Source organism: Oncorhynchus keta, unplaced genomic scaffold, assembly GCF_023373465.1.
Source record: "Oncorhynchus keta strain PuntledgeMale-10-30-2019 unplaced genomic scaffold, Oket_V2 Un_contig_18732_pilon_pilon, whole genome shotgun sequence".
In the NCBI taxonomy this organism is placed as follows: Eukaryota; Metazoa; Chordata; class Actinopteri; order Salmoniformes; family Salmonidae; genus Oncorhynchus; species Oncorhynchus keta.
In genome coordinates, this window is record NW_026281076.1 from 60,476 (window position 1) to 85,066 (window position 24,591).

The 24,591-nt window shown below is 43.2% G+C and overlaps 1 protein-coding gene across 50 annotated transcripts in view; it reads left to right on the forward strand.

Moving 5' to 3' along the window:
* LOC118402965 (UBA-like domain-containing protein 1) overlaps positions 1-14,780 on the forward strand; it is a 37,107-nt gene extending 22,327 nt beyond the window's left edge. Inside the window, exons 3-4 of one of the 50 annotated variants that reach the window (XM_052504116.1) lie at positions 7,217-8,130; positions 13,506-14,780. In XM_052504116.1, the coding sequence (XP_052360076.1) occupies positions 7,217-7,549 (333 nt within the window). In that variant the 3' untranslated portion in view covers positions 7,550-8,130; positions 13,506-14,780. The other 49 variants (XM_052504156.1, XM_052504120.1, XM_052504139.1 and 46 more) reach the window with 49 other exon arrangements.
* The last annotated feature ends 9,811 nt before the right edge of the window (positions 14,781-24,591 follow it).

Sequence of the window (24,591 nt, forward strand, 5' to 3'; positions counted from 1 at the left end):
TCTGTACCGGTACCCCCTGTATATAGCCTCCACATTGACTCTGTACCGGTACCCCCTGTATATAGCCTCCACATTGACTCTGTACCGGTACCCCTGTATATAGCCTCCACATTGACTCTGTACCGTACCCCTGTATATAGCCTCCACATTGACTCTACCGGTACCCCTGTATATAGCCTCCACATTGACTACCCCTGTATATAGCCTCCACATTGACTCTGTACCGGTACCCCCTGTATATAGCCTCCACATTGACTCTGTACCGGTACCCCCTGTATATAGCCTCCACATTGACTCTGTACCGGTACCCCCTGTATATAGCCTCCACATTGTCTCTGTACCGGTACCCCCTGTATATAGCCTCCACATTGACTCTGTACCGGTACCCCCTGTATATAGCCTCGCTATTGTTATTTAACTGCTGCTCTTTAATTATTTTTTACTTTTATTTTTTTTACTTAACATGTACTTTTCTTAACTGCATTGTTGGTTAAGGGCTTGTAAGTAAGCAGTTCACTGTAAGGTATTCGTTGCATGTGACAAATACAATTTGATTTGATTTGATTCCTTGCTGTGTCACAACTGGCCGTGATTGGGAGTCCCGTAGGGTGGCGCACAATTAGCCCAGCGTCGTCCGGGTTAGGATTGATTTTTTAAAATGTTTTATTTAACCTTTATTTAACTAGGCAAGTCAGTTAAGAACAAATTCGTATTTACAATGACGGCCTACCCCGGCCAAACACGGACGACGCTGGGCCAATTGCGGGTTTGGCCGGGGTAGGCCGTCATTGTAAATACGAATTTGTTCTCAACTGACTTGCCTAGTTAAATAAAACAAAAAAATAGCAGAAATGTGGGTGGCGGGAAAGATAATGATGGTGAAAGGTGAAGTTACTCCTAGACACTGATCTATGGTCAGTTTGATGTTTTCCCCCCTAATGATTAGCATTAGGATGCTGGGAGGGTAAACTGATCCTAGGTCTGTGCCTAAGGGCACCTTCTACCCAGAGCTTTGTGGTTATCTAGTTAAACTAATGGATCTGTCTGCAGGTGATGACATGAAACAGCTACCAGAAGGAGAGACAGAGACCTGTAACATGTGGTTGAATCATATGCAGGGCTGCAGCATTCATGTGACGTTTCAAGGCAGAGGGGTAACATTTGAACCCCTCCAGTCTGTGAATGCAGGCTGGATAGTTATAGGGAGGAATATCTGCTTCTCCTTTCAAATTCAATACAAATTACTCCCTGTAAACAGGGTTTTACTCAGGAATGTTGTCGGTCAGACTGGAAATGACTGCTCATCAGTCTTGCAAGGAGAAGCACAGAGAGAGCAGTGAGGAGTGAGCGACTGAGGCTTAAGCTTCACCAAAGTGGAGGGCTGGTTGGACAGACAGACAGGCAGGCATGTCTAGAGCAGTGCAGGGTGAAACTTCAGATTGGAGTCCACAGTAAACTGCACTCAGTAAACAGATCTGTAGAAAGTTAATGACAGATGTGTCTAAGCTTGCTCTAGTCCTATCCATCACCACCAGGTCTGTCTTCCTCATAGCAACGGACCGTCCCCAAGGCAACGCCTCAGTGTTTGCCGTGTTTAGAACACACTCCTAGAACAAATATTCACCAGTTCTCTAAATAATGAATGCTGCGATCGGTAACATGCATTTCGCTTAGTTTAAGTAACATCCATTTCCCCCTGATTGGATGAAAAAAATGTGGAAGACACTTTTCCTGTCACGGTTTTCATGTGGTGAAGGAGAGTCGGACCAAACTGCAGCGTGTATATTGCGATCCATGTTTAATCACACAACGTAACACGAATCCAAAACACAAACTCTACAAAACGTAGTGAAAACCGAAACAGCCTTAACTGGTGCAAACTAACACAGACTAAGGACATCAAGACACTAAGGACAATCACCCACGACAAACTCAAAGAATATGGCTGCCTAAATATGGTTCCCAATCAGAGACAACGATAAGCACCTGCCTCTGATTGAGAACCACTCCAGACAGCCATAGACTTTGCTAGATAACCCCACTAGCTACAATCCCAAATCCATACACACCAAAACCCCAAGACAAAACACACCACAATACAAAAACTCCATGCCACACCCTGGCCTGACCCAATACATGAAGAAAAACACAAAATACTTAGACCAGGGCGTGACATTTCCATTGAATGCATTGTTATGCAGCTGACTAGGTATGCCTTTCCCTTCCCCAAATGTGCATGCATGAATGTGCTTTTCTCATTTTAAATGCACTGGCCCCAGTCACCTCAGCCAATCGGATTTGATGCTTTGCCCACACGCACTGTCCCAGCAGCCTTTTGAAGTATTACCTGACTGTGTCCTTCACAGACAGACACCTCCTAGTTTTAATCTGCTGCCAGCATAATCAAGCTACTATGGCTTTACAGCAGGCCCTTAATGCTGCAGTCTGCACAGTCCTAGCCTGTGTGTGCTGCCTGGCTACCACTGATATGTGGGAATAAACTGTACATATAGTTTCTCTGAGCATGTGCTTCATCTTAGTATATATTGACATTGTTTGGGACTGCACCAAAAACATCTAGGCTAGGCCTGCTTCGTTTTTCTTTGGATAAACAAAAGCAGCACTTAGACAATGACTGCTAGGTTGAGGGCACAGAGACTAGACCTCTACAGTGTGCTGTCTACACTGAGAACAGATCATTTTCCCAATGGAGCAATACATACTCACTCTCTGTCCTGTTGTGTACGAGCGTTAGAGCTGGCCGATATGGACAAAAATACATATTGCGATAAATTGTCTGAATTGATGCGATAACGATAAATAGAATGATATGTTTATTAATGTACATCACAGTTTTTTCTAGTAATTTGATGGTTGTAGCAATCAATTGTCCCATTAACAATCATCCATGTTAGCAAACTTGATAAATGTCAAACTTCACATTTCTCTAGTATAGGCTACTAAAAATATCAGCAAAAGTATGACCGGTGTCTTACATTTTTCGGTTCATCGTTCCAGCTCGTGTGTGTGTGTGTGTGTGTGTGTGTGTGTGTGTGTGTGTGTGTGTGTGTGTGTGTGTGTGTGTGTGTGTGTGTGTGTGTGTGTGTGTGTGTGTGTGTGTGTGTGTGTGTGTGTGTGAAGGGCATATGTGAGCTCAGCAGTAAAACAATCTGGGGTGGTCCATTTAACGGTGGCTGTGTTAGATATCTGAGTAGAGTGAATAGGGAGGAAGTAGCGGGGGTAACCATGAAGGACAGGAAGTTACCTCTCGCTGCAGGGTGTCTCTTTACACATAGGACAGGAAATAGACCGGAGACATGACACAGCACTTCCTGTTAGAGGGCAACAGAGACATGCTCACCCTTCATATCATGCCGCTCATCGGGGCTAAATCTGGATGCATACATGACACATTCTCAAAATGAGCAGTCATCATGCGTTGGGCTTTTCTTACACTAGTTTTGTTCTTTGGACCTTGTTTACCTGCTGTTGGGAGTTAAAGGCTGTGTAATAATGGCTTGTTGTAGTTCCAGGTCTTTAGACAAACCTTTTCAGTTGATAGCACCAGCACATGATTTGGTCGCACTATTTTTTCACCGCTACTTGGCAACAATAACTGTCTCATAATGTAGCTGCATTCCATACAGAACCAGGATAATAACGACTAATGTAAATAATACTTGCCCGGGAAAGCGGATGATGCGTGCATAATTTAAATGTTATCTTTAATCTGAGTGCTATAGTAGCCTATAATGACCTACCCTCCATACACAAATAATTACATTTTAACTTGACAGTATCACAATTACATTGATTGCACAATCTCAAAAAGGGTGTTATTGTTAGCATTTTTAAACAGACACTACAGTTGTGGAGCCCTTAAAATGTGTTTGATCTTTTCATAAATTCAGTTTTTGAAGTAACATTTTTCTAGGTTTATGAGGTATTCGGTCACAAAATCACACTTTTTTTTAATAGAAAAATTACAAAATCTGGATGATCTAAATCCACAACAATGCTTAAGGAGACCACTTTTAAGTTCGGGAAACATTACCAAAAAAAATGTGGAGTGTGTTGTTGCCCTTTTAATTCAATTGTAGCTAGAGACCTTGTTTAGCTAGCGGTGTTTTCGTACTGTACAATGTGTGATGGCAGAGTTAGCAAAACAAATGCCCCGCGATTGATACAAATCATCATGATATCATTCTGCCAGGTAAGCAGGCCTACCTTGCCATCAAAATGGACTGTAATTGGGAAGTTTCTTTTGAGAAGGCATTTAGAAATGTTCATTCAAACAGCGCATGATGACTGAATTGAGCGTCACAAAGATTTAACCAAGACTTCGGACTAAACTTTTTGAAAACCTGGTCTGCATGCCCATTGTTGCGTACCCATTGCTGTTTGAATAAACCTGGTCTGCGTGCCCATTGTTGCGTACCCATTGCTGTTTGAATAAACCTGGTCTGCGTGCCCATTGTTGCGTACCCATTGCTGTTTGAATAAACCTGGTCTGCATGCCCATTGTTGCATACCCATTGCTGTTTGAATAAACCTGGTCTGCATGCCCATTGTTGCATACCCATTGCTATTTGAATAAACCTGGTCTGCATGCCCATTGTTGCGTACCCATTGCTGTTTGAATAAACCTGGTCTGCGTGCCCATTGTTGCGTACCCATTGCTGTTTGAATAAACCTGGTCTGCGTGCCCATTGTTGCGTACCCATTGCTATTTGAATAAACCTGGTCTGCATGCCCATTGTTGCGTACCCATTGCTGTTTGAATAAACCTGGTCTGCGTGCCCATTGTTGCGTACCCATTGCTGTTTGAATAAACCTGGTCTGCGTGCCCATTGTTGCGTACCCATTGCTGTTTGAATAAACCTGGTCTGCGTGCCCATTGTTGCGTACCCATTGCTGTTTGAATAAACCTGGTCTGCGTGCCCATTGTTGCGTACCCATTGCTGTTTGAATAAACCTGGTCTGCGTGCCCATTGTTGCATACCCATTGCTATTTGAATAAACCTGGTCTGCATGCCCATTGTTGCGTACCCATTGCTGTTTGAATAAACCTGGTCTGCATGCCCATTGTTGCATACCCATTGCTATTTGAATAAACCTGGTCTGCATGCCCATTGTTGCGTACCCATTGCTGTTTGAATAAACCTGGTCTGCGTGCCCATTGTTGCGTACCCATTGCTGTTTGAATAAACCTGGTCTGCGTGCCCATTGTTGCGTACCCATTGCTATTTGAATAAACCTGGTCTGCATGCCCATTGTTGCGTACCCATTGCTGTTTGAATAAACCTGGTCTGCGTGCCCATTGTTGCGTACCCATTGCTGTTTGAATAAACCTGGTCTGCGTGCCCATTGCTGTTTGAATAAACCTGGTCTGCGTGCCCATTGTTGCGTACCCATTGCTGTTTGAATAAACCTGGTCTGCGTGCCCATTGTTGCGTACCCATTGCTGTTTGAATAAACCTGGTCTGCGTGCCCAAATCTGTATCATAAAGAAAAAGTGAAACAAAAACAAATTTTACCAACAAAGAAATATTTAACTGGCACCCCAGTTTTGAGCCCTCCTTCAGAAGTAGACAGTAGGTCTATGGGGCTGCCTGTGTAACAGCTTGTTGTTGAGATCAACTATAAACAGTAGGTCTATAATAATAGACCTATCTATGTGGAGTAAAGGAAACTGGCCCTGGACCAAACAGGCCTCTTGGAGTGAGATCCTTTTTGTTTTTGCCTCAACACTTTTGAGGAGTGTGTTCTGAAAGAAGTGTTTAAATCTACCTGACCTGGCTTCTTTCTGACCTGCAGGGAGGTGCTGGTTGGTTGGTCCATGTTGTTTTTGGCTGGATAGGGGATTGTACTGTATATGGGGGAGTTCTTTCTGACATTGTTGTCCTCACCCACACCACCATCGTCGTCACTGAAGGAGCTACTACCACAGATGGCACCGTGACAATCAGGTGATCTGCTAACATGATGTGAGGTCATGGAGGGTCACCTTGTTAATAGGGAAATATAACACTGAATGAGTTTCCAATACCTTTCAGAGAGTATATTTATGTCATCAAAGCCATTCCCAGTGGTCTAACTGCACTAATGAAAAATAATATTAGCTTTGATGATGATCACAGAGCTTATCCAGAACTCAGTCTGGAAGGCATGGGCTTACTTGAGAAATCTTGTAACAAATACATAAGACACATTTCCATTCAAAGAACCAATTTATGCCTCGAGGTAAAACAAAATATTGTAACATGTTGGTTGATGCCTTACAAATACTGTATACCAAACAAACTTAAGGAAATGCTCTCCTGAGATTTTACATAAGTATCCATGTAATTCCATGTTGTCCAAATTTGTCGATGTTGATATGTGTTATCTGCAAAAAAAGGTGAAAATCTGACACACTAGGTTCTACTGTATGAGTGTAAGTCTGTGATAGATTTCTGGGAAAACCTTGCAACTTTTAGACAACTACCCATGTTTTTGACATGAAGGTTATGCTACTATTGCGATGATGACAAGACCATTGAAATTATTTTTTTAACGTTCTTGTTGCCAAATACACAATCAATACACAAATACACAATCAACAATTCCAGAATTCTATACCAAAATGACAAATATTTGATTTAATTGAATCATCTAGTTAACACAGTATCCCTACTTAATAACAAAAATAATGACATCTTCTTGAATCATTATGAGATCATGTGTTTGGAGTCTGTTGTTTTTACCGGTGGGCTTTGTTTTGTGTTGGACGTGTTTGATTTAGTGATGTAAGTTGTTGATTGCTGATAATTTGTAGAATTAATATTTGTGCCTGATATTTGTAATGTGTACAAAAAAACAACAACAACAAACGTTGTTAGGAACAAAACAAAGAGGAGGAACAGAGAGGAGGAACAGAGGAGGAACAGAGAGGAGGAGAGGAATGTCATCAGGATCCTCAGGGAGAGAGAGGACAGGATCCCCCGACATTCCCCTCTCTGTTTTGGACGGACCTTATACAGGCTTAGATATACAGGCATCCTCATCCTGGATGTAGTGATGGTGTGAAACAAACTGGATGCACAGCAGTGATAGTGTGAAACGTATAGTGATAAGTGTGATAATGATAATTATATCACATTGTGTGATGTATATGGATGTGCTCCCCCGTACGTCTTCTCGCCCCCTAAAATCTCTCTCCATCTCTCTCCTCCAGATGTGCACCCCAGCCAACACACCGGCCACCCCGCCCAACTTCCCTGATGCCCTCACCATGTTCTCCCGGCTGAAGGCCTCAGAGAGCTTCACCTCCAGCAGCCCCATGGCCTCCATGGCCACCTCTCCCCCTCCTCCACACGGTTGCTGGGGCGTGCCCCCACTCCCCATGCCCATGAGTGGCCCACAGGGTCAGGGACTCTGGACTCAGGGGCAGCCCCCTTCGCAGCCCCCCTCCAACCCCGCAGTCTGGCCCACGGGGGTCACCGTTAACCCCCACCAGCACCCAGCCACCGAACAGAAGGCGAGTGTGGCCATGGAGGCCGAGAGATGAGGGGCCAGGACTAGACGGCCCTGGGGTGGGGGAGGGGGGAGGGGGTAGAGGAGACGGATGAGAAGAGGAAAGTGAAGGTGTGTCTCTTTCCAATTGAGGATGGTAGGGTGGAGATAGAGACAGCTACACAAACCAAGAAAAACCAAGCAAGTACTAAACGTGGACAATTCAAGAAGTGGAAACAATGCAAATAAGAAATCAAACTTTTTTTTAAGACGCGCACACACTTAGTAATACGAAAGAGAGCAACTGAAATCTTTGTTTAGAAATAAATATTCTCAGTAAATGAATAGATAAGAGAAATGTATGGAACAAAACATCTTCAAGTCCAAGGATTATACTTCTGATGTTTTCTGAGACAAGGGATCTGGCAGTACAGTGTTTATACTCTACTAGGAACATGTTATAAAGAGTGTGTGCACTGCATGGAGAGAGGGGATCTGGCAGTACAGTGTTTATACTCTACTAGGAACATGTTATAAAGAGTGAGTGCACTGCATGGAGAGAGGGGATCTGGCAGTACAGTGTTTATACTCTACTAGGAACATGTTATAAAGAGTGTGTGCACTGCATGGAGAGAGGTGATCTGGCAGTACAGTGTTTATACTCTACTAGGAACATGTTATAAAGAGTGTGTGCACTGCATGGAGAGAGGGGATCTGGCAGTACAGTGTTTATACTCTACTAGGAACATGTTATAAAGAGTGTGTGTACTGCATGGAGAGAGGGGATCTGGCAGTACAGTGTTTATACTCTACTAGGAACATGTTATAAAGAGTGTGTGCACTGCATGGAGAGAGGGGATCTGGCAGTACAGTGTTTATACTCTACTAGGAACATGTTATAAAGAGATCTGGCAGTACAGTGCACTGCATGGAGAGAGAGGGGATCTGGCAGTACAGTGTTTATACTCTACTAGGAACATGTTATAAAGAGTGAGTGCACTGCATGGAGAGAGGGGATCTGGCAGTACAGTGTTTATACTCTACTAGGAACATGTTATAAAGAGTGAGTGCACTGCATGGAGAGAGGGGATCTGGCAGTACAGTGTTTATACTCTACTAGGAACATGTTATAAAGAGTACAGTGTTTATACTCTACTGTGGCACTGCAGAGAGGGGATCTGGCACTGCATGGAGTTATAAAGAGGGGACTGCATGGAGCAGGGGATCTGGCAGTACAGTGTTTATACTCTACTAGGAACATGTTATAAAGAGTGTGTGCACTGCATGGAGAGAGGGGATCTGGCAGTACAGTGTTTATACTCTACTAGGAACATGTTATAAAGAGTGTGTGCACTGCATGGAGAGAGGGGATCTGGCAGTACAGTGTTTATACTCTACTAGGAACATGTTATAAAGAGTGAGTGCACTGCATGGAGAGAGGGGATCTGGCAGTACAGTGTTTATACTCTACTAGGAACATGTTATAAAGAGTGAGTGCACTGCATGGAGAGAGGGGATCTGGCAGTACAGTGTTTATACTCTACTAGGAACATGTTATAAAGAGTGAGTGCACTGCATGGAGAGAGGGGATCTGGCAGTACAGTGTTTATACTCTACTAGGAACATGTTATAAAGAGTGAGTGCACTGCATGGAGAGAGGGGATCTGGCAGTACAGTGTTTATACTCTACTAGGAACATGTTATAAACAGCATGAGGGGTGCAGTACAGTGCATAGGAACATGTTATAAAGAGGGCACTGCATCTGGCAGTACAGTGTTTATACTCTACTAGGAACATGTTATAAAGAGTGAGTGCACTGCATGGAGAGAGGGGATCTGGCAGTACAGTGTTTATACTCTACTAGGAACATGTTATAAAGGAACAGTTATGAGTGCACTGCATGGAGAGAGGGGATCTGGCAGTACAGTGTTTATACTCTACTAGGAACATGTTATAAAGAGTGAGTGCACTGCATGGAGAGAGGGGATCTGGCAGTACAGTGTTTATACTCTACTAGGAACATGTTATAAAGAGTGTGTGCACTGCATGGAGAGAGGGGATCTGGCAGTACAGTGTTTATACTCTCTGCACTGCATGGAGAGAACATAGGAACATGTTATAAAGAGTGTGTGCACTGCATGGAGAGAGGGGATCTGGCAGTACAGTGTTTATACTCTGGAGAGAGGGGATCTGGAACATGTTATAAAGGAGTGTGAGTGCACTGCATGGAGAGAGGGGATCTGGCAGTACAGTGTTTATACTCTACTAGGAACATGTTATAAAGAGTGAGTGCACTGCATGGAGAGAGGGGATCTGGCAGTACAGTGTTTATACTCTACTAGGAACATGTTATAAAGAGTGAGTGCACTGCATGGAGAGAGGGGATCTGGCAGTACAGTGTTTATACTCTAAGGAACATGTTATAAAGAGTGAGTGCACTGCATGGAGAGAGGGGATCTGGCAGTACAGTGTTTATACTCTACTAGGAACATGTTATAAAGAGTGAGTGCACTGCATGGAGAGAGGGGATCTGGCAGTACAGTGTTTATACTCTACTAGGAACATGTTATAAAGAGTGAGTGCACTGCATGGAGAGAGGGGATCTGGCAGTACAGTGTTTATACTCTACTAGGAACATGTTATAAAGAGTGAGTGCACTGCATGGAGAGAGGGGATCTGGCAGTACAGTGTTTATACTCTACTAGGAACATGTTATAAAGAGTGAGTGCACTGCATGGAGAGAGGGGATCTGGCAGTACAGTGTTTATACTCTACTAGGAACATGTTATAAAGAGTGAGTGCACTGCATGGAGAGAGGGGATCTGGCAGTACAGTGTTTATACATGTTATCTACTGGAGAGAGGGGATCTGGGAACATGTTATAAACATGTTATAAAGAGTGAGTGCACTGCATGGAGAGAGGGGATCTGGCAGTACAGTGTTTATACTCTACTAGGAACATGTTATAAAGAGTGTGTGCACTGCATGGAGAGAGGGGATCTGGCAGTACAGTGTTTATACTCTACTATGGAACATGTTATAAAGAGTGAGTGCACTGCATGGAGAGAGGGGATCTGGCAGTACAGTGTTTATACTCTACTAGGAACATGTTATAAAGAGTGAGTGCACTGCATGGAGAGAGGGGATCTGGCAGTACAGTGTTTATACTCTACTAGGAACATGTTATAAAGGAACAGTGAGTGCACTGCATGGAGAGAGGGGATCTGGCAGTACAGTGTTTATACTACTACTAGAGGGGAACATGTTATAAAGAGTGAGTGCACTGCATGGAGAGAGGGGATCTGGCAGTACAGTGTTTATACTCTACTAGGAACATGTTATAAAGAGTGAGTGCACTGCATGGAGAGAGGGGATCTGGCAGTACAGTGTTTATACTCTACTAGGAACATGTTATAAAGAGTGAGTGCACTGCATGGAGAGAGGGGATCTGGCAGTACAGTGTTTATACTCTACTAGGAACATGTTATAAAGAGTGTGTGCACTGCATGGAGAGAGGGGATCTGGCAGTACAGTGTTTATACTCTACTAGGAACATGTTATAAAGAGTGTGTGCACTGCATGGAGAGAGGGGATCTGGCAGTACAGTGTTTATACTCTACTAGGAACATGTTATAAAGAGTGAGTGCACTGCATGGAGAGAGGGGATCTGGCAGTACAGTGTTTATACTGCATGGAGAGAGGGGACTGGAACATGTTTATAAAGACATGTTATGCACTGCATGGAGAGAGGGGATCTGGCAGTACAGTGTTTATACTCTACTAGGAACTAGGAACATGTTATAAAGAGGGGATCTGGCAGTACAGTGTTTATACTCTACTAGGAACATGTTATACTGCATGGACTGCAGAGGGGATCTGGCAGTACAGTGTTTATACTCTACTAGGAACATGTTATAAAGAGTGAGTGCACTGCATGGAGAGAGGGGATCTGGCAGTACAGTGTTTATACTCTACTAGGAACATGTTATAAAGAGTGAGTGCACTGCATGGAGAGAGGGATCTGGCAGTACAGTGTTTATACTCTACTAGGAACATGTTATAAAGAGTGAGTGCACTGCATGGAGAGAGGGGATCTGGCAGTACAGTGTTTATACTCTACTAGGAACATGTTATAAAGAGTGTGTGCACTGCATGGAGAGAGGGGATCTGGCAGTACAGTGTTTATACTCTACTAGGAACATGTTATAAAGAGTGTGTGCACTGCATGGAGAGAGGGGATCTGGCAGTACAGTGTTTATACTCTACTAGGAACATGTTATAAAGAGTGAGTGCACTGCATGGAGAGAGGGGATCTGGCAGTACAGTGTTTATACTGCATGGAGAGAGGGGACTACAGTGTTTAACATGAACATGTTATAAAGAGTGAGTGCACTGCATGGAGAGAGGGGATCTGGCAGTACAGTGTTTATACTCTACTAGGAACATGTTATAAAGAGTGAGTGCACTGCATGGAGAGAGGGGATCTGGCAGTACAGTGTTTATATACTAGGAACTACTGCATAGATCTGGAACATGTTATAAAGAGTTATGAGTGCACTGCATGGAGAGAGGGGATCTGGCAGTACAGTGTTTATACTCTACTAGGAACATGTTATAAAGAGTGTGTGTACTGCATGGAGAGAGGGGATCTGGCAGTACAGTGTTTATACTCTACTAGGAACATGTTATAAAGAGTGAGGGGATCTGCACTGCATGGAGAGAGAGGGGATCTGGCAGTACAGTGTTTATACTCTACTAGGAACATGTTATAAAAGTGTGTTATACTCTACTACTGCATGGAGAGAGGGGATCTGGCAGTACAGTGTTTATACTCTACTAGGAACATGTTATAAAGAGTGTGTGTACTGCATGGACTAGGAACATGTTATAAGAGAGGGGATCTGGCAGTACAGTGTTTATACTCTACTAGGAACATGTTATAAAGAGTGTGTGCACTGCATGGAGAGAGGGGATCTGGCAGTACAGTGTTTATACTCTACTAGGAACATGTTATAAAGAGTGTGTGCACTGCATGGAGAGAGGGGATCTGGCAGTACAGTGTTTATACTCTACTAGGAACATGTTATAAAGAGTGAGTGCACTGCATGGAGAGAGGGGATCTGGCAGTACAGTGTTTATACTCTACTAGGAACATGTTATAAAGAGTGAGTGCACTGCATGGAGAGAGGGGATCTGGCAGTACAGTGTTTATACTCTACTAGGAACATGTTATAAAAAGAGTGAGTGCACTGCATGGAGAGAGGGGATCTGGCAGTACAGTGTTTATACTCTACTAGGAACATGTTATAAAGAGTGTGTGTACTGCATGGAGAGAGGGGATCTGGCAGTACAGTGTTTATACTCTACTAGGAACATGTTATAAAGAGTGAGTGCACTGCATGGAGAGAGGGGATCTGGCAGTACAGTGCACTGCATTTATACTCTACTAGGAACATGTTATAAAGAGTGTGTGTACTGCATGGAGAGAGGGGATCTGGCAGTACAGTGTTTATACTCTACTAGGAACATGTTATAAAGAACATGTTATAAAGAGTGTACTGCATGGAGAGAGGGGATCTGGCAGTACAGTGTTTATACTCTACTAGGAACATGTTATAAAGAGTGTGTGTACTGCATGGAGAGAGGGGATCTGGCAGTACAGTGTTTATACTCTACTAGGAACATGTTATAAAGAGTGTGTGTACTGCATGGAGAGAGGGGATCTGGCAGTACAGTGTTTATACTCTACTAGGAACATGTTATAAAGAGTGAGTGTACTGCATGAAGAGAGGGGATCTGGCAGTACAGTGTTTATACTCTACTAGGAACATGTTATAAAGAGTGTGTGTACTGCATGGAGAGAGGGGATCTGGCAGTACAGTGTTTATACTCTACTAGGAACATGTTATAAAGAGTGTGTGTACTGCATGGAGAGAGGGGATCTGGCAGTACAGTGTTTATACTCTACTAGGAACATGTTATAAAGAGTGTGTGCACTGCATGGAGAGAGGGGATCTGGCAGTACAGTGTTTATACTCTACTAGGAACATGTTATAAAGAGTGTGTGTACTGCATGGAGAGAGGGGATCTGGCAGTACAGTGTTTATACTCTACTCATCACGAACGTGTTTGTGTGCAGTGTGTTACCATCTCACACAAACACACACGCACAGCAGAGCAGAAGAAACAGCGACCTAGTTTTCATTACCCATCGTAAGGTGGGACTCTTCTTACCTCACCTAGTCGTCACCTGACTTCTTTCAGCCTATCAGGGATTCTCAACTGTTTGACAACACAGAACTTTTTTTTTAAAACCAATTGTGATTTTTCAGCTCTGGTATTTGCTCATGTTGACGATGATATTGTTCACTGCTATAGCTTTTCTTTCCAACGAGGGGTGATGCTTTGCTATTAGCCTGGTCTGGAAGATAGAACTGTCCACTGCAAGGTTTCTGCAGATTTGGGTATTATATAAAAATCATGGTTTGATATATTATAGTTTAATATGTTTTTTTTCTTGGAGGGTGGGATTTGGGAGTGGGCGGGGTTTCTCTAGGTTGTGTTTGGGAAGAGCTGATCGGTGAGGGAAAAAAAATATTTACAGAAAAAACAGACTACTATACTATTTGTAAAGCAGAACTTGCCACTTTGCATGATGTGCTCATAATGTATACTGTTTTTTTGTAGCAAACGTACATGAAACCGAGATGTGTTTCTGGCTGTGGGGGTAGGGGATACTACATTTGAACCTTTATTTTACTAGGCACGTCAGTTAAGAACAAATTCTTATTCACAATGACGGTCTACATGGTGTTTTCCATTCCCTCTGGCGTATCATTTGTATTGCAGCATTATACAACTGGGCATCCCGTGCACTGTGATCCTGCCTTTAGCAGGCTATGAAAGGCATTGATTCAAGGCAATATTCACATGCAGGGTCGGCCCCATTCAGTTCTGTTGTCATCGGGTTATTTAAATTGAATAAAGTATATAAAATAAAACCTAGCTAGAAATATATATATATATTTTTTTTAGGAAGAAATAAATTAACTAGGAATAACTTCTTTGGACAATATAATAATGATGAGTAAACCATCTTTAAATTGACTAAAATAATGTTTCAGTTCATCCCTTATCCACCATTTTGTTTGAATCCGGGCGTCTCGGGATGGTTTCCCCCTGTATGACTGTATTGATATACCATTTCCACAATATTTGTGGACTACCTGATAATTAACTTATCATTTTTTGTGTTCCTAAATAAATATTGTATGTTGACCTTCAAGGTATGATGTATGTCTCTTTAGTTGTGACTGAATTTACTCTAGCTGGTGGGTGAAAGAGAGATGGAGATTTAGAGACGAGAGGGGTAGAGAGAGATTGATATATACTGAACAAAAATATAAATGCAACAATTTCAAGATTTTACTAAGTTACAGTTCATATAAGGGAATCAGTCAATTGAAATAATTTCATTTAGGCCCTATTCTATGGATTTCACATAACTGGGCAGTGGCGCAGCCATGGGTGGGCCTGGGAGGGCATAAGCCCACCCACTGGGGTGTCAGGTCCAGCCAATCAGAATGAGTTTTTTCCCCACAAAGAGGGATTTATTACAGACAGAAATACTCCTGAGTTTCATCAGCTGTTCAGGTGGCTGGTCTCAGACGATCCCACAGTGTCACGGCATTCATTAGAAGAAGGTGAAGACCAAGGTGCAGCGTGGTATGTGTTCATATTATTTATTTTGACTGAACACTGATTACAAAATAACAAAAAGAATATAGCCGAAACAGTTATGACAGGTGCAACAAACACTAAACAGAAAATAACCACCCACAACTAACTGGGAAAACAGGCTACCTAAGTATGGTTCTCAATCAGAGACAACGAAAGACAGCTGCCTCTGATTGAGAACCACACCCGGCCAAACACAGAAATCCAAAACATAGAAAATGAACATAGAATGCCCACCCTAGTCACACACAGGTGAAGAAGCCGGATATGGAGGTCCTGGGCTGGCATGGTTACACACGGTCTGCTGTATTTAGTTCAGTTGGACGTACTGCCGAATTCTCTAAAACAACGTTAGAGGCGGGTTATGGTAGAAATTAACATCTGGCAACAACTCTGGTAAACATTCCTGTAGTCAGCATGCCAATTGCACGTTCTCTCAAAACTTGAGACATCTGTAGAATTGTGTTGTGTGACAAAACTGCACATTTTAGAGTGGCCTTTTATTGTCCCCAGTACAAGGTGCACCTGTGTAATGATCATGCTGTTTAATCAGATTCTTGATATGCCACAGCTGTCAGGTGGATGGAGTATCTTGGCATAGGAGAAATGCTCACCAAAGCATCACCGGGGCCAAATTACCTGCCCTCCATACAGCACCCGATGTCACAGGAAGGCCAAAAAGATCATCAAGGACATCAACCACCCGAGCCACTGCCTGTTCACACCACTACCATCCAGAAGGCGAGGTCAGTACAGGTGCATTAAAGCTGGGACCGAGAGATTGAAAAACAGCTTCTATCTCAAGGTCATCAGACTGCTAAACAGCAATTACTAACTCAGAGAGGTTGCTGCCTACATTGAGACCCAATCACTGGCCACTTTAATAAACAGATCACTAGTCACTTTATACAATGCACTCTAAATAATGCCACTTTAATAATGTTTACATAACTTACATTACTCATATCACATGTATATACTGTATTTTATATCATCTATTGCACCTTTGCCATCGCTCATCCATATACTTACATGTACATATTCTCATTCACCTCTTTAGATTTGTGTGTATTAGGTTGTTGTTCGGAACTTGTTTGATTACTTGTTAGATATTACTACACTGTCGGAACTAGAAGCACAAGCATTTCACTACACTCACATTAACATCTGCTAACCATGTGTATGTGACAAATAACATTTGATTTGATGCAAATTTGTGCACAGAATTTGAGAGATACGCTTTTTGTGGGTATGGAACATTTCTGGGATCTTTTATTTCAGCTCATGAAACCAACACTTTACATGTTGCGTTTATTATGTTGTTCAGTATAGATAGAGAAAAGAGTTGGAGGAGAAAGAAAGAAAGGGAGAGTCAGCTTGGGTGAACCAAAATGTGTTAACAGTGACACAGAGAAGATGGATAAATCCTAATTATCACGCCTGGCTACTCAAGCGAGGAAAAGGCATTTAATCCACCAGACCAGTGTCAGACAGAAAGACTCCTAACTCCTGTTTAACCAGTAGGCTACCGCCTGCTTTTCCCTCAATACTGGTCTGACAACTATGCTGACTGGGCACTGATGATTATGTTTAGGCTCTCCTGCATGTGAGGTCATCAAGGCTGTGGGGAGGGGGAGGGGATGTGTGTGGACATGTGTTGGCTCTCGTGACAGGCTGGTAACATACAAGATTAGGTTCTGGGTTTCCCGAGATTCATTTGTGTGAGTTTTTCTTCCTCACAACCTTATTAGAAGGAGCCACATACATACCTACTGTAGCAACGCTGAGCTGTAAGTATTGGATGAGATACAACTGATCCAACAGACGGAAAGAATGACACATAAAAAGGGAAGGTGTGGAGTCCGACAGAGAATAGATTAAAGAGTAGGAGAGAGAGCGTCATTTGATTTAATAGAGGGTTTGATCAAGAAGGCAGCCATCCCTCCTTTTACCTCCCAGAATAAAAGAGTTGTACATGTAAACACAAACACCAGCTGTTTCCAACACACACACACACACACACACACACACACACACACACACACACACACACACACACACACACACACACACACACACACACACACACACACACACACACACACACACACACACACACGAGACGCACACTCATAAACAGACACACACAAACACATCCGTCCTATCGTCATAGTAACGGTGAGGTCACTGAGTTTTGAGTTTGTCCTCAGCTCACCGCTGCTTGCTTCACACTCCTCAGCAGGAAATGAGTGAGAGCGCCTTTGATTCCTGTGAGCCCTGCCCTTCCCAACACAGTGTTGTGTGTGTGTGAGTGATTCAAAGCACTGCCAACTTGGCACTGGGCTGCGGCTCTGAGCCTGTGGGAGCAGGCATGGGACCCAGCCTGACTAACAGTACCCAGAGTATTCTGTCTCGTTCACACACACACCATAACACACACACACTGTTGTGTTTAGAGCACCACAGAACAGCACAGCCTGGTACAGTATGGTGCAGTGGAGGCAGTTGGCCAAAATACACTCGCATGATAATGAGACCCGAAGACTAACATCAAGGCTTTAGCTCAGCGTGCTAACACGGTACTGAGTCACGCAGACCAGACCACCCAGGTTGGGTACCTGTTTAGTTGGTTGCTATAGAAGAGTAGGCTATGGTGTAGATTTTCCATGACACAGCCAACCACATTACACAGCACAGTAGCACTGCTCACAGAAACTCAATACAGCATATCCAATGTTAGACTAAAACCTTATAGCAACGCTTACAGGAAAATTGCATATAATCTAATAATGACAAAGTCAGAGTTTCATACATAGGCTTCTCTTATTCAGCGGGCAAACCATTTGCAAGGCCACCAATATTAGAAAGCAGCCTTCGAGTCCAACCACTCTAGTCAGGAATGCTGGACTTTAGTGTACGCTTTCACTGGAGCTGGCACTGGACCACACTGAGATAGCCATTTCAGGCGCAAATTGCCCTTCACCACAGATCTAGGATCAGCCTACCCAACCCTAATCCTAGGGTGGGAAACTCAAAACGGACCTTGGTGTCCTAGGGGTAATTTCATCATAGGCTGAGTAGGCCAGCCAGGCAGGAGAGATAAAGGGAGAGTATCAATCAAATCTATTTTTATAAAGCCCTTTTTATATCAGCAGTTGTCACACAGATACCCAGCCTAAATCCCCAAATGGCAAGCAATGCAAATGTAGAAGCACAGTGGCTAGAACAAAACCTGGAGAGGAACCAGACTCGAAGGGGTGGTCAGTGCTCTTCTGGCTGTGCCGGGTGGAGATTGTAAGACTACATGGCTATTAAGGCCAGACCAGTCTTCAAGATGATCAAATGTTCATAGATGACCAGCAGGGTCAAATAATAATCACTGTGTTTATAGAGGGTGCAACCAGTCAGCACCTGAGGTGTAAATGTCCGTTGTTTTTTCTTAACTGAGCGTTCAGAGGCTGAGACAACAGGTGCAAGAGAGAAAGAGAGATAACATCTAGTAGAGGCGTGTAAAGGAGAGCAGGGGAGAGTGGAGGGCATGGTGGTATTGGGTGCTTTGGTAACCTGGCCCCTGAGTCTCTCCGGGTGAGGCTGAGGACGGTTGGTTCCTTAATAAATGTCCATGAGTTAGCAGAAAATGGGACAAAGGTTGTAACATGCTGGAAGGGAGGGGCAGGGGGGAAAGAGAGAAATAAGACAAAAGAAAGATTGTGAGTGTGTCAATAAGCGAGAGAAATAGACTGCACGAGAGAGGGAGAGATTAATATAGATGGATCCATTAAAAATCTATTACAACTCTCCGCTGGTCCATTCTAGTGTTTTATAGTGTTGAAACTCAGCCATAGAAGACTACAGGGAGATATCTCTACTCACCTCACTGCCCTCACACTCACAGCAAATCACCATTACAAACACTAGCCAGGATACCATTCAAATATACTTAAATACTGTCATGAACAGATATAACTCATACACATAATAAGATAGGACAATAGGTACAGTGCTTTATTATCCATGTTTGTTAGACAGATGGACCTGTACATTTCACAGCACAATGGCTATGTGCAATGTACTGTATGTAGCCTACCATGTGAATGAGATGCTCCAGTTATTCTCTACAGCAGCAGAATCAGTAGCTACAGTCAGGAGTAGCCTGTACTAACTGGCTTTGACATGCACCCTGTGAACCTACAGTAGCATGACAATGCCCCGTGCAGCTTCAGCCCTTCCATGGTCCACTTCCTAAGTGGGGCACAAAAGGCTGGTTTATTGTGCCTCTGTTCTGTGGCGTGTCAGTACTGCCTGAGTAAACACATTAGCACGCCTCTTAACACTGCAGATATAGGCTGGACAGGGCTGGACACACACACACACACACACACACACACACACACACACACACACACACACACACACACACACACACACACACACACACACACACACACACACAGTGAAGGCCTAGACCTGTCTGAAGAAAATCAACTTGGCTCCTAAGACCGTCACGAACTTCCATATATGCACCATCAAGGGCATTCTGTCAAGCTGTATCACCGCCTGGTACAGCAACTGCATCACCCGCAGCCACAGGGCTCCCCAGAGGGTGGTGCAGTCAGTCCAACGCATCATCGGAGGCACACTGCCTGCCCTCCAGGACATCTACAGCACCCGGTGTCACAGGAAGGCCAAGAAGATCATCAAAGACCTTAGCCAGCTGACCAACGGCCTGTTCACCTTGCTACAATCTAGAAGGCCGAGACAGTAAAGGTGCATCAAAGCTGGGACCGAGAGACTGAGAAACAGCTTCTATCTCCTGACATGGCTCATTCTGATATTGCTGGTTCTGACATCTAATTTATTGATATCTGTGTGTGTGTGTGTGTGTGTGTGTGTGTGTGTGTGTGTGTGTGTGTGTGTGTGTGTGTGTGTGTGTGTGTGTGTGTGTGTGTGTGTGTGTGTGTGTGTGTGTGTGTGTGTGTGTGTGTGTGTGTGTGTGTGTGTGTGTGTGTGTGTGTGTGTGTGTGTGTGTGTGTGTGTGTGTGTTGCAATGGACTAGACCAGCACCAAGTATGTTCTACTGTGATGATGTGTCGTTGGGGAGACAGCTGCTCTTCTGTGTCCTGAATATGCTGCAGCAGGAGAGAGGTGGAGGGAGGGGAAAAGGAAGAGGAGACAGGGGGAGGAAGATATTGAGAAAGAAAAGAAAGAAAGAAAGAAGAAAGAAAGAAAGAAAGAAAGAAAGAAAGAAGGCAGAAGAGTGACTAGTGGCTGTGAGTCTCTTATGTTATGCGTCAGTTTCATTCTCATGGCATTACTCACCTCGAGGCCAGCTGCTTAGTGCTACATGGGAAGTAACCTTAATGTTTTAATTCAGACAAATATTGAGCACACACACACACACACACACACACACACACACACACACACACACACACACACACAGAGTTTATTGATGAGAACTCAGAGGCTGAATAGGAACAGAATTCTGTGGTGTAATCCGGCCATGATGCAATCTTCCAGATCAGTGGTTCCCAAACTTTTTATAGTCCCGTATCCCTTCAAACATTAAACCTCCAGCGGCATACAGGGTCAGCGCACTCTCAAATGTTGTTTTTTGCCATCAATGTAAGCCTGCCACACACACACACACACACTATACGATACATTTATTAAACATAAGAATGAGTGTGAGTTTTTGTCACAACCCGGCTCGTGGGAAGTGACGAAGATTATAGGACCAGGGCACAAATAATAATATAATACTAATCAATAATTTTGCTCTTTATTTAGCCATCTTACATTAAAAACCTTATTCACAATGTTTGATGAACAAATAACTCACCACAGGTTAATGAAAAGGGTGTGCTTGAAAGGATGCACATAACTCTGCAATGTTGGGTTGTATTGGAGTCTCAGTCTTAAATAATTTTCCACACACAGTCTGTGCCTGTATTTAGTTGTCATGCTAGTGAGGGCCGAGAATCTACTCTCACATAGGTACGTGGTTGTAAAGGGCATCAGTGTCTTAACAGCGCGATTTGCCAAGGCAGGAAACTCTGAGCGCAGCCCTATCCAGAAATCTGGCAGTGGCTTCTGATTTAAATTACATTTTCACAGAACCGCTGGTTGCAATTTGGATGAAGCTCTCTTGTTCAGATATCTGTAAGTGGACTGGAGGCAGGGCATGAAAGGGATAACGAATCCAGTTGTTTGTGTCATCCGTTTCGGAAAAGTACCTGCATAATTGCGCACCCAGCTCACTAAGGTGCTTCGCTATATCACATTTGACATTGTCCATACAATGATGGAAAGACCTGTGTGTTGTCCTTGTTAATGCAGACAGAAGAGCTCCAACTTCTTAATCATAGCCTCAATTTTGTTCCTAGATTCAGATCATTCAGGAGAGAAAAGACATCACCCAGATAGGCCAGTCGTGTGAGAAACTCGTCATCATGTAAGCGGTCAGACAAGTGAAAATGATGGTCAGTTAAGAAAACTTTAAGCTCGTCTCTCTATTCAAAAAAACTGTGTCAATATTTGCCCCTTGAAAACCAGAGCACTTCTGTATGTTGTAAAAGCATTACATGGCTGCTGAATTGGTCGCAGAATTGTTTTGGTCGCAGAATTGTTTTTTACCTTTATTTAACTAGGCAAGTCAGTTACGAACAAATTGTAATTTACAATGACAGCCTAGGAAAAGTGGGTTAACTGCCTTGTTCAGGGACAGAAAGACAGATGTTTACCTTGTCAGCTCAAGGATTCCATCTAGTAACCTTTCGGTTACTGGCCCAACGCTATACCCACTAGGCTACCTGCCACCCCACAATAAGGCTATCACATAACATAATGTGGAAAATATCAAGGGGTCTGAATACTTTCCGAATGCACTGTATATATTCTTAGTTTACTACACTGAAAACAGACTTAAAAGACACCAAAAACAATTTTGTCTAATCAGTTTTGCTAAATATCATGTGGCTGTCCATGGAACTGTTTTCCGTCTGTGTGTACGTGGAAGTACAAATAATTTTGGGGACTCACCCTACTTGTAGACTTGTTGAACGCCAATGCCGTCCTCCTCTCTTCCATGTTGGCAAAATGGTCTATGTCTCTGTACACTTTTAGTTTTGGTTTTATTTGGCTACCTAGCTAAAATGCTTGCTAGCCTAAATTCCTTTTCAAATCCCCATCTCCATCCATGGGTTAGTAAAAGGCCGATATAGCAAGGTAGCTACCGCAAATGTGATTTGATTGGTGTGAAGCCGAATCCAAACTGGCCTCCCTTAGGGGGCGTTTCGGCGCACCAGGACAACCCACAGTTTAGCTCAGTCCGATGCGGATTGGCTAATTATTTTACTGAAAAAAATGATCAAGGGAGGCCAAATACTTTCTGGCATCAATCAAATGATACAGCAGCAACATGTCATACTCTAATTATGTTCAAATTGTATTTTTTTTTTATTGGTAAAATATTTGGGGAAGCCTGGCTTCCTTTGACATCCATGAATATACGCCACTGTCCATGGGAGGTACAAACAGCTGGCATCACTGACATGGATGCTCTTTTCCTGTCACTCGATCTGTGTCACATCTCACAGGAGGGTATAGGGAGCAGCAGGACAGATCACCCATGAAGAGATGTTTTGTGTGTGTCTGTGCGCGCGTGTGTGTGTGTAATTGTTGCTAATGAATGGCGATTAGTAGACACCCTGTGGGAGGATACCTGAACTAGGATCCCTCATGTCACCTGGGAGAGAGAAAAAGAATGGAGAGAGAGAATCAAGGAAGAGTTGGAATGAGAGGAAGAGTGAGGAGAGAGAGAGGAGGATTGGTAGAGTGTGGGTGTGTGGGAGGAGTGGAAAGGAGGAGGCAGAGAAAAGGGGGCAGACTTCTTTGTCTGGTAGTTAATATTCCATCTCTGTATGATGCAGCAAGGCAGAGGGAGGGAGGCATGTAACACAGATAGCTGTTCTTCTGAAGACATACCAGAGACCTCTTCAATATGACATGCTGCAGGCTGCATTGGCATCTATGAGAGGCTTCCCTCTAGTGGTGGTAAAAACCACAATATATATTGTATCGTAAAGGTACCCACTCTATACCACTATTTAAGAGGCTTCAATATAAATAAATAAGGCCAACACGATAAGGCTACAGCAACTGCTATTCTTATCTGCATAAACTGACTACAGCCACAATGATTTATGATTAAAGCAGCTGGTGATTGTGTTGCAATATGAATGGGAAGTTGTGTACAGTAGTTATTATTGTGAATATAGGTCAGGATGGAATTAGCTCACTTCCTGTTCTATTCTGATGAAGTGGCTTTATTGACTTGATTATGATTATGGTGGCTGGCTGGGGTCAAACAGAGCCAGTCTCACTGGGTACAGTATGATGTTTATTGTTTACTCTATATTAGGGGTATTTGAGACCTAGGTTCAAATACATATGCATTTGAATATTTGTTATTTAAAATAGTTTCTGTGTATTTGAGTATTTTCAAATACACAGCCCAAAACAAGTACTTTAATTTGAGTATTTTAATGTCTATTTGTAAAAACCAAATAGTATTTGAAATGGTTTTCAAACAGTTTAAAATGCAATTTTCAAATACCTAGGTTAAAAAAGGTATGAGAGTCCACACTGAGTGTACAAAACATTAGGAACACATGCACCCTTCATGACAGACTGCCCAGGTGAATCCAGTTGAATGCTACGATCCCTTGATGTCACCTGTTAAATCCACTTAAATCAGTGTAGATGAAGGGGAGGTAAAAAAACAAACCGTTAAGCTTTGAGACAAAACATTTAAGTGCCTTTGACCGGGGTATGGTAGTAGGAGCCAGGCGCACCGGTTTGAGTGTGTGAAGAACTGCAACGCTGCTGGGTTTTTCACACTCAACAGTTTCCGATGTGTATCAACAATGGTCCACCACCTAAAGGACATCCAACCAACTTCACAACTGCGAGACGCATTGGAGTCAACATGGGCACCCATGTGAAATGCTTTCGACACCATGGCCTGACAAATTGAGGCTGTTCCGAAGGCAAAAGGGGGTGCAACTCAATATTAGGAAGGTGTTCCCAAAGTTGTGCACTCAGTGTATAACAAATTTTATAGAGCTTAGAAACACACACACATATATACAGTTCAAGTCAGAAGTTTACATACACCTTAGACAAATACATTTAAACTCAGTTTTTCACAATTCCTGACATTTAATCCTAGTAAAAAATGCCCCGTCTTAGGTCAGTTAGGATCACCACTTTATTTTAAGAATGTGAAATGTCAGAATAATTGTAGAGAGAATGATTTATTTCAGCTTTTATTACTTTCATCAAATTCCCAGTGGGTC